The 14,142-nt window shown below is 41.7% G+C and overlaps 1 protein-coding gene across 3 annotated transcripts in view; it reads right to left on the bottom strand.

Moving 5' to 3' along the window:
- The window catches only part of LOC125989152 (membrane-associated guanylate kinase, WW and PDZ domain-containing protein 3), a 55,125-nt gene that overhangs the window by 11,417 nt on the left and 29,566 nt on the right, over nucleotides 1–14,142 (bottom strand). For all 3 annotated transcript variants that reach the window (XM_049755210.2, XM_049755208.2, XM_049755209.2), the window contains 8 exons: nucleotides 11,316–11,432; nucleotides 9,567–9,686; nucleotides 5,624–5,830; nucleotides 4,429–4,600; nucleotides 3,830–3,909; nucleotides 2,789–2,846; nucleotides 2,028–2,134; nucleotides 38–235 (listed from right to left, as the gene is read on the bottom strand). In XM_049755210.2, the coding sequence (XP_049611167.1) occupies nucleotides 38–235; nucleotides 2,028–2,134; nucleotides 2,789–2,846; nucleotides 3,830–3,909; nucleotides 4,429–4,600; nucleotides 5,624–5,830; nucleotides 9,567–9,686; nucleotides 11,316–11,432 (1,059 nt within the window). The remainder of the gene's footprint in view (nucleotides 1–37; nucleotides 236–2,027; nucleotides 2,135–2,788; nucleotides 2,847–3,829; nucleotides 3,910–4,428; nucleotides 4,601–5,623; nucleotides 5,831–9,566; nucleotides 9,687–11,315; nucleotides 11,433–14,142) is intronic.

The following is a 14,142-nucleotide window of genomic DNA, read 5'->3' as shown; positions in this document are numbered from 1 at the left end:
CCACAGAGGTACCAAAGTAACGTAAAGGGACCCATACCAGAGGCAATTTTCTTGTCGTGTGCAGCAGGCCCATCAGGAAGGACATTTTTGACCTGGAGAAACTCATCTGGACGGTCGCCTCCGATAATAGTGAAGCCGAAGCCCTGGGGGCTTTTTCGAAGTGCGGTTTGATAGACGGACCCCTGCAGCTGAGATGGGTCTCGTGTGAAGCGTCGCACTCCGAGAGCAGGCTCCTCTGTCGCAGGTAGAAAAAATGTCATTTACAGAAATTGTGAATGAAGATTTGCCTCTTGCGAGTTCACAAATCTCCTAAAAGCTGTTAATGTGTCGCATATGCTTGTGTGGATGTGTCAATGTTCGTGTGATGTGAAGAAAGTGAAAAGCTTAAAACGTGCCATCTGTATGCATTCATGCGACACATACACTATCATAGATGACAGCATGTCATGTTATATTAGGACAGGGGTTTTCAACTGGTTTTGTCCAAGAGACCGCCATTATGACAAAGAAGCAACCTGGAATATTATTTCAGGAGGCTGAAACTATACAGGCTATTTATTTGCAACGGTATGTCTCTTTTGGGAATCTCAGCGACGTTTGACATACATCGGATGAGTAAACGATTCACAAAATTAGCTTGGAAATAAATCAAACCTAAATAATGCATAAATTTTATGTAAAAAAAAGTTAAAATTATTTTCCATTTCCAATTTCACGGACCACTTGCAATACCGCTATAGAGCACTAGAGGGCCGCGGACCACCAGTTGACAATCCCTGTGTTAGGACATAAACAATAGTGATATAATAAGTTATATAGTGATATAATAGTAATGATAATAGTGATAAATAATATGTATAATAATATGCATGTACACGCATCTCTTCACATTAATTTACGTGTAGTCCAAGATAATGGTGCGTGTGTTTGTTTTCATTTGGCTTGAATAAACATTTGTCGTTTGCTTGCATGGAGAAGCAGATGCCGATGACGTGCACGGTTAGAAACACTCGGGGCAGACTCGTCCCTGATTTATTTGCATACTACGAATGAACGATGTCCTTTGCCAAAGATTTATACATAACAGCACGTCACAGTTCCGCTTCTGGCTAGCGTGCGTGAGTTCAAATGAACTGACCTGTTGACAAACCAACTTCCTTCAATAAATCAGTTTGAATGAATAGTTTGTGAATTAAACAACACTAAAGGGTGGTGGGGTGTGCACGGTACATGCAATTCATGTTTACATGGTGGTAATTAAGCCGTGGGCCACCGTGGGACAGTCTGACATCTCAGGGGGTGAAGTAATTATATAAAATGTCAGACAGGATTGTCAGGGCCGTAATTAGGATGGAGGGCGGCGCTGTCGTGCTCGCTCGCCGTTTTGTCTGATAGGTCAGATTGGCTGTCCTGTCAGAACACTGTTTAGAAGCCACTTCACGCTCGTCCACGAGCTCGCTGGTTATTATTCGTTCTCATTAACAAAGGGCATGGAGGTGGAGATTGTGTATTGAAGCAGAGGTTGGCAGCACATAAATAAAAGCCGTTTCATCTACAGACCACAGAGATGCTCGGCTGCTGGAAAATACAGCGGCTACTAGAATACTAATATCCTTGTCTTTCATTTGCGCAGAAAACATTAAATATTATCCCTCGCTTGCATAACAAAACACGGCAGCGTTCAGTTAAGGCAGGAAATGATGAACTGATCAAAAAAATGCAATACGGGTTTCACAAGTTACTTTTAACTGCTCTGGTTCTGCTTTCAAAGAGACTCCAGAGCCCTCAGAATTTAATATCTGTCTGCCAAAATGAGTTCCGTCGCCCAGTGCAGCTCGGCTCCATTATGCAAATTGACTATCATTGCTTCAGAGGGCAGCTGTTTATAAGCAGCCTGTCAACTCCTAACACATCTCAGCGGGAGGGACGAGATGCGCAAAGGGCAGTCAGTCAGTGATGCTACAGAAGAGAAATGCCATCATTCCACTGCTCGGTGCAATCAAGGGTGTTTGTGCTGTGTTTTTCACCTGAGGGCGTGGCCGTTGTTGAGGATGTTGCAGAGGGCGTCTCGACGCTTGCCTTCCTCTTTGCTTCAAGGACTGGATTCTCAAATTGAGTCTTCTGGTTGATATGGCTGTGAAATATTGCAAAGCAAAACTAACCATCCTCGTGTTTCGCAATAACAACAACCAACATGATGGAGCCCGTAATGTGTGTCAGCAAATGAAATGAAACAGGTCACATGCTTTTCCCGCACGTGCAACTCTCCAAGTGAAGGACTCCACTTTGCTATCTATTCATACTCCCTCATCAGTGCAACTCATGTTTGGAAAATCATGAGATGTCATGATCACCCGGACAGACAAAGAGGCAGAGACATGGGAGACGCAACACAGCCTCTCGTTGACCCTCTTGCATAAACAGAGGCCTTGATCCTCCCCCTACGCTTCTTTGTCCGCAGTAATGGGAAGCAAAATGAAACATTGATTTGTAGTCTTGATCAGAAAAGAATCTCCCCTTTGTTTCCCACGCAGGGCCCCCAACACTTGAATTGTTTGTTGTATTTTCCTGCTTTGAGGGGCTGTGGGAAATTGGGAGCATAGGCCGCGTCATCCGCATCGGACTCATCTGCACCTTTGCCTCTGCTGCTAAATAAGTGCCATAAATCGAAGCCGCTCACGGAGTCCATTCACTATGACTCAACAAGCACATATTACGTCACCTCCTCTAACACCCGCATTTTCAACTTCCCTTTTGGATGCTTCTAATACAGGAGATGTTTACTCACTCTACGTAGTAGGTGCCATACTGGGGGTCCTCAATTCTCTCCCAGCCGTAGGGCAACTCTAGAGGGAAGCAAAACAAGAGTGAGAACTTCATGGGTGCTTTTAAAATCTTTTCACCTTGAGGATAGATTGCTTGTTTTATTTTCCGCACTTTCAAATGACAGGTGAGAGCAGAGGGAAGGGCGCAATTGTTACAGCTAGAAAAATAATGGTCTTTGTTTCGGGAGGTGTGTACGTGAGCGTCATCTCAAGTTCCCGCTTCTGTGATGCAAAAGAATCCTTGGAGGAATTGCTTTTGTGTTAAGATGGCGGCACTGATGAGCGCTCTGCGTTTACTCCACAAGCCTTTAGAGGGAGCAGATACTACACCCAGGAAGGAAATGCTGGTTCCACTCTTTATTTGCTAACTCCGCAGTGTTGCCAATTTATCAGGGAAGAAAATCGGCATCGGCTACACTGAGAGTCCGGAGAAGTTGTTAAATGATGGTTTTGTCTAATTTGCCCAATTGGATGAAAGTAAGAGTAAGCAAGTACCAAGTTCCCCAACTTGCAGAGTTTTGGAGCTACGAGGAGCCCATTAAGTTGATTGCGAGCTACTAGTGTCGTTTGCAAACGTCTTATTTTGGTGCAACATAAACGATAATCACTCCGCTTTCATGGACAACAGAAATCAGAGACTAAAAACTGTTGAGAGGCTGAAATCAGAAGATTTGTACTAGCTCGAAACGATTACTCAATTGTGAAAATAGTTGTCGATTCATTGGATAATCGATTACTTGTCAATTAATCGATTAATTTGACAATTCAGTGGATTGGATTGGATCAAATACAGAGAATAAATACTACAATTTTGGGTTACACAATGCTTTGAAACTACTATTACTAATTACTCGATTATTAAAATAAATAATCGTTTACTTGTCAATTAATCTATTAATTTGACACCTCTACAAAAAAATCTGTGGATTGGATTGGATCATCTCTAAAAAAAATACATTTTATTGGCAATACCGAGCAACTCAATGCGTCAAATTATGTCTCACCTCCTTCTTCACATTTCTCAGGCGCCTTGGCCTTCTTGGCGAGTCGCGGGTCCAGCCAGGTTGTGGTTTTGCTGTTATGGCTGCACAAAGACAAAATTCCTCTTCAGGCTTTGTCAAGATCATTAAAAAGATAATGAGACGATTAAGCAATTAGTGGCACTATATTACCCAAGCTACTTGAGCATCTCTTGGAAGCTAAAAGATTTAAAGGCTCATTGAAAATAGATACACACGTACGTAGATTATGAGATCATACGGTGTACTCGGAATGCGTCGGTAATATTAAATCCGAGAATGCGTTGCGGCACAAATAAAACAGCTAATTAAAACGATGTGGGCCAGCCAGGTAAAAAAATCTTCACCACAGGGCCAATGAAAGTAAAACAACAGCTGATCCTGCAGATACTTTCACCAGACTGATGCGGGGAAGTGTGACCAGAACTGACCTGGCTTATTACGATGTAAATAAAGATGACTTGGGTGAATATTTTTGGACTATGCTTCAGAGGAATTGGGCTAAGAGGAGTCAGGAGTCTGTTGGGCGTTCATGCGATGGGAGAGAAATTAGACCAAAGCCGAGCAATGTTCGGGCTACTCACTCTATAAAATAGACCATGCCGGTCTCTGTGTAGGCCATTTCCCAGTTCTTTGGCAGGGGCTCCTGACTATCATCCTGTGCCATGGCACTCCATGCTCGCAGGTCCATGGCCGCAGCCGACTGATTGTAGCTGGGCACAGACTTCCTCCAGTCCGCCTTGTCCTTGTTGTGGTCTGTCGCGGCCCGACATGCCGCCAGGGACACCGGTACAGAGACAGAAAGGGGAAGTGGGTGGGAATACGGGTACGGGAGGTGGTAGAAGGAGAAGGAGACAGGAGGTGAGAATGTGGGAACATTTGATGTCCTTTGGGCTCCTTGCATGGTGCCCAGCTCCTGCAGAAGTTGCTCTTCCTCTGTGGTTGCATCCACCGAAAGAGGAAAGGGTCGAGAGAGAGAGAGAGAGAGAGAGAGAGCGAGAAATGGGGGTGGGGGGGCATGGAGAGTACACAGAGAGGAGCATAGCAATTGCCATAGAATTTGCACGTCAGCAGTGATATGGGAGGAACTGCCTCCCGGGCAATAGCAGAGCTGACCAACGTTTCAGTCCGGGCACGGCACAGCACGGCACAGCACGGCACGGCACGGCACAGTGACTTTGTTATGATCATGTGTGAGTATGGGCCCCCTATCTGCAAGTTCTCATCTGACCACCTTCAGCGGCTCATTGATCGTTCCCTTTGCATATCCGCTGGGATTGAATGACAAAGATAAAACTTGACAAAAGCGCTTTGCCCTCATTTATACAAGAAAACACACAGCACCCCCCCCCCCCCCCCCCTTCTATGTGCACAGTAGGCATAAATGATGTACAGTGCAGGCATATTCATTGGCTTTAAGATGCAATGCTTCTCTCCTCTATCTTTTGTTACGATAGCCTCAACTTTCCCTCCCTGACCACCCAGAGCTACGCTGATGATGTGTATCTTGCAAAATGGGACGATCTGCTACATGCTCAATTACCTTCTCGCATTTGTCCAACCCCCTGTTTCTGCCAGCAGGTCACACAATCTAGACAGGGCAGTAAGTGACTTGCAAATGCCCATTTACCTTGATTGGGTGTCCAAATCTGTCATTATCTCATGCATGTTGCAAAGTAGTTTTATTCAAATGGAAACCCTCCAAGTCACACGATGACAGACTGTCATATTTTGCTCTGTAATTTCGTGAGGGGAAATAAAGGACAATGTTTGTCTCACCAGCTTGACCATTAACCATTGGAGGCCTTTCATCTTCATCCTCCTCCTCTGGGGCCGCACTGTCCTTCCTGTCCATCTTGCTGACTGAGGTTGTGCGCTTTCGTTGGACTTCATTGTCAAATTCCTCGTCAAACAAGACCTGGTCCACCAAGTCCGGCTGCACGGGGCTCGGCTCGGCAGGCGGTTTAGGCGTTCCATAGTAGTTACCTAGAGAAATCAAATTTGAACTGTAAAGCAACACGATTGTCACATGCTAGATGATCTTGTTTAAGAAGGAACGTCTGGCACATCTCCCAAATTTTTGCCATCTAACTTTTAGAATTGCAACCCCTGCTAGGCTATGAGTTTCCTACTTGTCCTGTTTAAAGAGATCTCTGCTAGGCTAAATTCTCAAAACTAACATTGAAATATGCTGCATTTACTGTGCACGGAGAGTGCAGATTAGGCAAGGCAGAAAAAAATTATACAGACATTGTTAACATTTATACAGATTTCCAAACAACAGATTTATAGACATTTTAAAGCAAAGCAAAGCAAAGGAAAAAAAAGAAAAACAACATGTCATGAAGTTGATTTTAAAAATGATTTAAAATTTTAAACACCTAAATTAATTGTATTGGGGGGCAGAGCATAGTTTTGAACCTATGTATATTTATTTATTTATTTTTTATTCCATGTGCGCATACGTAAAATCTGAATGCCGCTTGACTGGGTTTGCTTTGAAACACTCCCAGGCTCCCCTAATTGCAAACCTCAGAGTTTTACTGGGTTTATATTTAATTGGCATTCCATTAATGTATTCAGGACCCGAAGCATTCAATGATTTATAGATCCGAAGTAAAATTTTAAAATCACTCAAGTCTGACATAACATTGTCACTCAATCTTCAAGTGCATTTTTTGTCTTTCTAAAGCAAATCATTCTTGCATGCATGTTATGTAAATGTTAGCCTTTTATAATTCTATTAGGCTCTGGGGGAGAAAAAAAAAACAATGAAGAGATATATTGCTTATTAAAAAGAAAGTTTTGAAAGCCTGACATCTCCCTTTTAAGTCCATCGGCCTTTTCTGTCATCCCGCTGCCCAAGGCAGTGCAGAGCTAACTGCACGGAGTGAGCGTGCACAGTGCATCAAGAGCACCACTCATTTTCATCCTTCCTCAAATATACTTTTGGAGAAGTTGGACCTCCTCACACAAGGCCACAGGAAGATAAGTGGGGATACGAAGGAGTTCTTTACCATACTGTAAATGTAAAATGAAACCAAAAGGGGAATCCACACACAAGTGTCCTACTTGAAAAAGCACAACCATTTAAAAGTTTACTCATCTTGGTACAAGCGTATTTTATTATGCTCAGCCATATAATGTGCATGAGGACACCTGCTGCAAGATGGATACTAGGCTAATGCTACTGAGCTCATTAGTCACGATGCAAATGGTAGCTTAAGGAGATGTTTGCGGTTTGTAGAGTAGTCTAAAACCATGCACGCTAAAAAAAAAGTGGAACTAAAGCGTCTGCAGGCTAATTGTTTGTACTAATTATTTGATGAGTGTAGTGTCTTTGAGGAGTTGGGGGTTTTAGAAGCTTTGTGAAATTAGCTTGAATCCCAACAGACGTCTTGTTTACTTTTGTTTACTTTTCAAATGTGAATAGTTAATCGTCGTGTAATTTAGGGAAAGACTGCTCTCTAGGCGGGTGCACCCACAAGGAATCCAAAATAATTCATGTTAGAGGTATGCAGGCCGAGTCACACGACTTGCCGCAAGTCACGACTTTGAGGACTTGCAGCTTCTTGGCAAGAACTGACTTCTTCACAAGTCATTGTGTTTATAATTCATCATTTGTGTCATTTTTTTTAATGAAAATATTTCTTACATTTCTCATTCATGCAAATCTGGCAAGAGTACAGGTAGTTCTCAACTCACCAACACGAAATTTTAGAATATATACTGTATATTTTAGATGTTAAATACTGTAATGTAATTTTTATAATAATAATACATTTGATAGAGCATTGGCTCTCAGGGAGTTTGCAAAAGAAACAAAAAAAAATTGACAAACCCATAAAATTGTTCAGAAAACACTGGTGAATACTCAGTATATATTGTCTACGGCCGACGCGGGTAAATGCAGAACAGAATTTCCGTTCAAATTCAAAAATGCTTCCTTGCCAGCCAAAAAGACCTTCATTAATGATTGAGGATGGAGCTCCACTCTCTGGGGCAGTGCCCAGTCTGCCCAGGCTCTGATTGTGAGAGGCATGTGAGGCCAAGCTTGCTTTGGCACTGTTGCACCGTTTGGCATGAATGGCCGCTGTGGCCGAGCGTCAGTTACCTATTCCAACCCTGCATTCCTCTGTTCCCAATCACAGATCGTCTGGGGACATCTCATTAACAATACTCCCCTTGACACTTTTCTTTTTTCATTTGGCACTTGTCTATATGCCGTAAAGAGAATTCCTTTTGTTAACTCTAAGTTGTTAGCAGTTGCCAGCGCAGCACCTCGGTTCCCTCCCAACTCGGTGACTTTTGGCAGGCCGCCCTCCTTCTTTCTATCTAATAAACAGCAATGCAGCTTCGCCTCATGACTCTACAAAGTCTGCAACATAAACACTGGTCTCATTTAGAAACAGTTGTGGGCTTTGTGGAGCAGAAAAACACTGGGGTGGAAAATTACATTCCCAGTGCAGTTCATGATTGGCAGGGGAAGGATGAATTTGTGTTTGTTTTTATTAACAACAAGAATTTTATCATCTTCATTTTCTGACCAACCGTCCCTTGACAGACACACAAGCATGGACTATAATCGTCGAGTAGTTGTTGTCTCTGCTATTTAAGAAATTCAGTAATCTCCACTGCATCATTAGAGTAGCCCAGTGGCCCATGAGGTACTTAAAAAACTCTAGCCTACAATTGTTAAATATCTACCTTTATCTTGACATTTCTTAGGCCCTTTTGGATAATGAATGTCATCCATGATATTTTTATATTTAAGCAATTATTGGAAGGTACTTTTTTTGATAGTCCCATTGTGGAAATTAAATAATAGGAAAAAGGCAACATAAAAAAAATCCAACTTTTTTTTTAAAATAAAATTATACAGGATGTTTCTAGTGATCAGTTTCTAAAGGTAATTTTTTTCTGTAGTTCTGCCTTTAACAAGAAACTTTGACATTTAATGGGATTTGAAATAGTCCGTGTTACTACAGCTGCAATATTTTTTGTTTCTGACCATAACCATTGGGGATTTCTGATGGACTGGAAACATCTGTTTTACCTGAAGGAATTTTGGCAAGACATACCTCTATTGTGAATAATTCATATACTGTCAACTTTTCTGTCAATGGTGCTGTGCAAAATAATGTAGATAAGACATTTGCTGTGAGGCTCAGCATAGTTTTTTTTTTTTGGTCAAGTATCGCTTTGCCTCTGTCCCCCCCACATCCTTTTTTTTTTTTTGCTGTTTCAGATGTATATCTCAGTCACGGTATTGACATTTAGAGACGATAATTAAACTTCTGGGAGCTTGTGAATGTCGGGCATCAATATAAGGATGCTTGTGCTGCATTATGAGGTGAGGGCAGAGCTCTATTACTCATCTTGCTGACTGGTTTATGGCTTCAGGGTTGAAGGGCTGGTCACCAGGGGCCCATTTGGGACAGGGAGCGGACACTCACACACACCCCATGCATATCACCTGGCTACATATTAACTTGGCTTGTTTCACACAGCAACAACACAAGTATGATTTTACGTTCCTATGACGACCAATAGAAAAAGTAACCTGAGCGGCCATATAGTGAGGAAAAAGCGAGACTATTATTGCCATTTCACCAAATTATATTTTTAGTGGGTGGTCAAAAAAGAGCAGGAGTTATTTGGTCCAGTTTCGATATTCATTTAAAAAGTTAAATTTGCTCTTAATATAAATAAAATAAAATACCATCATAAGTTCCACTCTCTAGTAGCAGTCCACATTCTTCCAGGTTACGGAACTCTTCCACACTGATGAAGTTGTAGTCCACTCCAGGAACTTCCCCCTCTCTGGGCTGCCGAGTTGTACCTGCAAACAACAGCACACTTTAGAAGAACTAACCAGAAAACTAGTGGAGATGCTATGAAGTGGCTACAGGGATGTCACATCTACTCGACTTGGGATAAAACAGAGTATGAAAATAGTTAACAAAATGTTATTCATCTTATTAGTGCCAGTGTCTGAGAACTGGGTTGTAGTTATTCAATAAATCCTGGTGGAATGTAAATATGAGGTTTTTTTTTTTTTCAAAACCCATATGGAGCCTCAGTTCTAATGGGAAATGAAAATCCAAACGCATTAGAGAAGATTTGCTCCCACTTGTCATAAAGTTTAAGGAGTTCAAAAAAAAAAAAAAAGACAACAGACACCAGCGGCTGTTAAAATGAGACAATGTTGAAGCAACTGTGACATCTCAAAATAACTTCCTCAACCTAAAACACAAGGCGGTGTTTCTGGTCCCGGAACATTCTTGCTGCTACTTTCATGAAATAACAATGCTCGCAAACTGCTGCCTCTCATTAAGAAAGTAGCACATATTGCCTTGATGATGCACTCATCTTGGAGATGCTGGAAACACATTGTTATGGAAAATACTTCACGCTTCTTAACGTGCCAACTCTGCTTAGCATCATTTGAGCTGTAATCGGGGATTTTACGGAGCCTCGGCCGAGTCGCTCTGCTATCTGGCTGCTTTGCACACATGAGGGAATTTAACTTTGCATTTAATGTCCCCATTCTTCATTTTCCTTCTGCGCCAACATCAATCCCTGATACCGCTGTGGGCTATCACTTCTAAAACAACTCAGTTTGCTAAAGGGGTAATGGTTTATTCTGTCTGACAGACAGCAATAGGGAGAGGTGACAAGACCTACAAAAAGGACTTTTTCAACTCTGTTCAACTTTTACTATCCAGTCCCTCCCATGCATAAAGCTGGGCAAACGTCTAGAAATGTCAAATGCATAATCTTAGAGATAGAGCAAAACTGATAGACATGTGCACAGGTTGAACTGTCAACACAATGGAAAATATATAATATAAAATAATAATAAATTATATTATATTATTTATCATTATTAACATCGCTGTTAAAAATGTGAACTTTAAGGTACCCTAATTCCATCTACTCTCTTTTTCTTTGCTTCTTATCTTCTAGTGAGACACGTGCAGTGTTGATTCCACACCCATGAAGGACATACAGACTAAAAGGTGAGATGTGGCTGGCACTGAGGATGGAGTTTGGGATTCTGCCAAGATGTGATGGATTACCTGGTGGCCGCGCACCACTGGCACTGTTCAGCTCCTGTCATCATTATGAGAGCCAAGTACAACATTTAATAAGGCTTCGGGCTGGGTGGTGAAGTAGAAAGTCATGCTTCTACGCCCTTTCGCCATGCTCCTTAGGCTCAAGCTAGATTCGGCGAGCGGGCTGGACTACTGGAGTCAGAGCAGCTACAATTCATTTGAAGCAAAACCACAACAGCAAGCCCAGGGCAAAACTTTGCTTGTTAATATCTCATTGTTGCTGGAGGTTGTCTTAATTGAACAAGTTGCCAACTCGATAAGAAGCTATGGACTGAATGTTAGAATTATTGGCAAGTATCTTGACTGGGCTACAAATATTACACATTGATAAAAGTCATTTTTCGACTACTCACAGGGAATAGTGCGCAGGTACAAGTTGTCCCTGATCACCTGCTGAAGCTTGTGATCCAAGGACCCCTTCTGGAACTGCAGACTGAGGTAGTGATGCAAATCGGCATTCAGCACCTTCCCTAGAAGAAGAAGAAGAAGACCATACTTCAGTACAACAAATAGGCAACATTTTTTTCTGTAAGTTAAAGAAAGTGAGACAACCCTTCAGTGACTACAGAGAAAAATAAATTCAAGTTCATAAAAGCTTGCTTGCTGTATTAGAGTGATGAGGAACTCATATTTCATCTGAACTTTTAAACAACTCATGCGGGCTTCCTTGTTCACTGAAACAGTCTAGTAGCTTCGCTATAGCTAAGCCAACAGACACACAGCTCACTGTTATGCAACTCTTTGGACTTTTTTACCAGAACAATGCAAGTGAGGAATTTAGGTCAAGGGAATATAAGCTGGGGCTCTCAATGGACGTCGCGCATCAGAAACCACAAGCCTGCGGTCTGCGTTCCCAGAAACTGAATTGGCAAAGAAATTCAAGTTAAATCTTAAAAAAAAAAATAAAAATGCAGATCCTTCCCAGGAAAACCCTCCCAGGAAGATTTCGCTGTAATCAGTCATGACAATGGGGGTTTTACTAATTGCCACCACGGACTTGCAAAGGGGACATGCCCCATAGGGTGTACAAAATCAATCCCTCAAATGCAAAAGCATGCAAATCACCTCTACTGTCTAAAGGCAAGTCCAACTCCAGTGCAGAGAACAGGGCAGTCTTTGTGGCCCGCCTGTCAGGTTGTGTTAGTGTGCTCCATCATATCTCCATAGACAGAGAGAGGCGGAGAAAAAGAGAGGGAGCGCTACCTCTGAGCTGCCCGCCCGCTAACTTACATGGCAGCATCGTCACTGGCTTGCCAGGGTCATACTTTGAGACATGTGGGACACAATAGAAGTCTTTGTGCCTTGTCATTTGCCTATTAAACAAATACCAATGGGTTGGAGGGCTGCGCTTTAGGGATGGAGTATCATTAAAAACAGAAGGAGGGGCTGGGATGAGGGGTTTTGTTGGCCGGCAGGAGAAATGATGATGCATGGGAGCGTACGATAGAAACGTGGCCTGCCTCGATCCTCCTCTCATCATTATTCTATCGTTCCATCTCTCTTTGTCGCAGCAGATAGTTATTATTCCAGCCCCGGGTGGATTGCTGTGAGATTGCTCGCACCTCTGCTTAAGATCACCTTCAGAAATACCAATCAACTCAATCCCATCTCTCCTTCTCGGTTTTCCTACGACACTGTTAGCCTTTTAACTACTTGATTGAGCAATAAAGATAATGATGGACTGAAATTATTCTACTACGTTCTCCTTGTGTGTGTGTGTGTTTGCGTGCGTGCGTGTACTGTTTTCTGTATGAATATATTTATATATTTCAAATACAGTATACTGTCTAATGTGTAGAGTGCATAGAGTAGCGTAAAACATAAAAACAGAATCGATGGTTTGCAAATGCTTTTCGACTTGTATTCGACTGGATACATGACAAAATATTTCATGTTGAAATTGATAAACAATTGTTTTGTTGTTTGTTTTTCTATTACTCATTTTGAATTAGCTGGGCCATGGGCATGTGTTACAGCCCCAATTAAAGTGGTGGGGTTATGTCAATTGTAAATGCAAGTATGTCAAAAAAATATTTTTATTGAGTTGCACAGTGTGTCATTTGTATATAATCCAATACGTGCAGAGATATAAATGCAACTGCATTCATTATATTTGAAAGGATAGTCAAATTATTACTGCCCCCATGAGGATAAAGATGTAGGCTCATGTACATTTTCTTGCAGGAAAAAAAGGAGTAAGACAATGTTAATTAAATCACATCTCATTCAAAAAAAAAAAATACTGTGTTGGCTTTTTGCTTTGAACATAATGTGAAGAAGGAAACATTAAAGACGTGCTACAATGAGGCAAAACTTATGAAAGTGCAACTTCAGATCCGTGATGACTATACCGGATATCATGGCTTGTGGTATTAGATTCAAAATCCTAAAAAAAAAAAGTGATTAATACTGTGATGAATTAAAAACCTAAACTAATCATGGGGAGAAAAAATTGGACAGATCAATGATCACACAAATAATGCCAAAAGTTGGTTAAACATTGACTGCTACTGAGCAACTAATAAAGTGCTGACTTTTGAATTTTCCTTAGACAATGATTGATGAATAAGTCGATGGGGATGTTTGAGCACATTCCTTCTCTTAAAGGGGGAATAAGTGAACTTAATGCAACACAAACATAACATGAGAACAAACTTTCCCCGTTTTGTTGGGGATTTACTCCCTAAATTTTCCGAATATATTTTTAAGGCAAAGCTAAAAATACCAGCTGAGCACCTCAACTGTTGAGCATCAGTCAGAAGTAGGCCAAGTCCCACACCCATAAAAAAATAAAGTTCAATAAGAATACACAAACTGAATAATTCATGTGCAAGAGAGAATAGTGCCGTCTAGGATATTTCAAAGACAAAAAGCTTTTCCTCAATGACAGAGGAAGCCAAGCCGACAGCGGTGGGTGTCTAATCAGGCAGGCTTTCCTTTCATTCTGCCACCTGTAGTAACAAGAATGCCGCCATCTGCACATTACCTCCTTGTTAGGCGTATTCACTACTGCTACAAAAAATGTCACCTCATCCAAAGGATGCTCTATTTCATCATTGCTAAAAAATAAATTGCATCAATATAGTGACATAGCTCTTTTCGTCTGAACCTTAAAATGGACGGAGAAACGCATCACTTGGGAGCGACCAGCACCAACTGTCTACAACCGCATTGCTCAAT

This window comes from Syngnathus scovelli, chromosome 2, assembly GCF_024217435.2.
Source record: "Syngnathus scovelli strain Florida chromosome 2, RoL_Ssco_1.2, whole genome shotgun sequence".
NCBI lineage: Eukaryota > Metazoa > Chordata > Actinopteri > Syngnathiformes > Syngnathidae > Syngnathus > Syngnathus scovelli.
The sequence above is the reverse complement of the archived record's forward strand: the minus strand, read 5'-3'. Positions and strand labels throughout refer to the sequence as shown.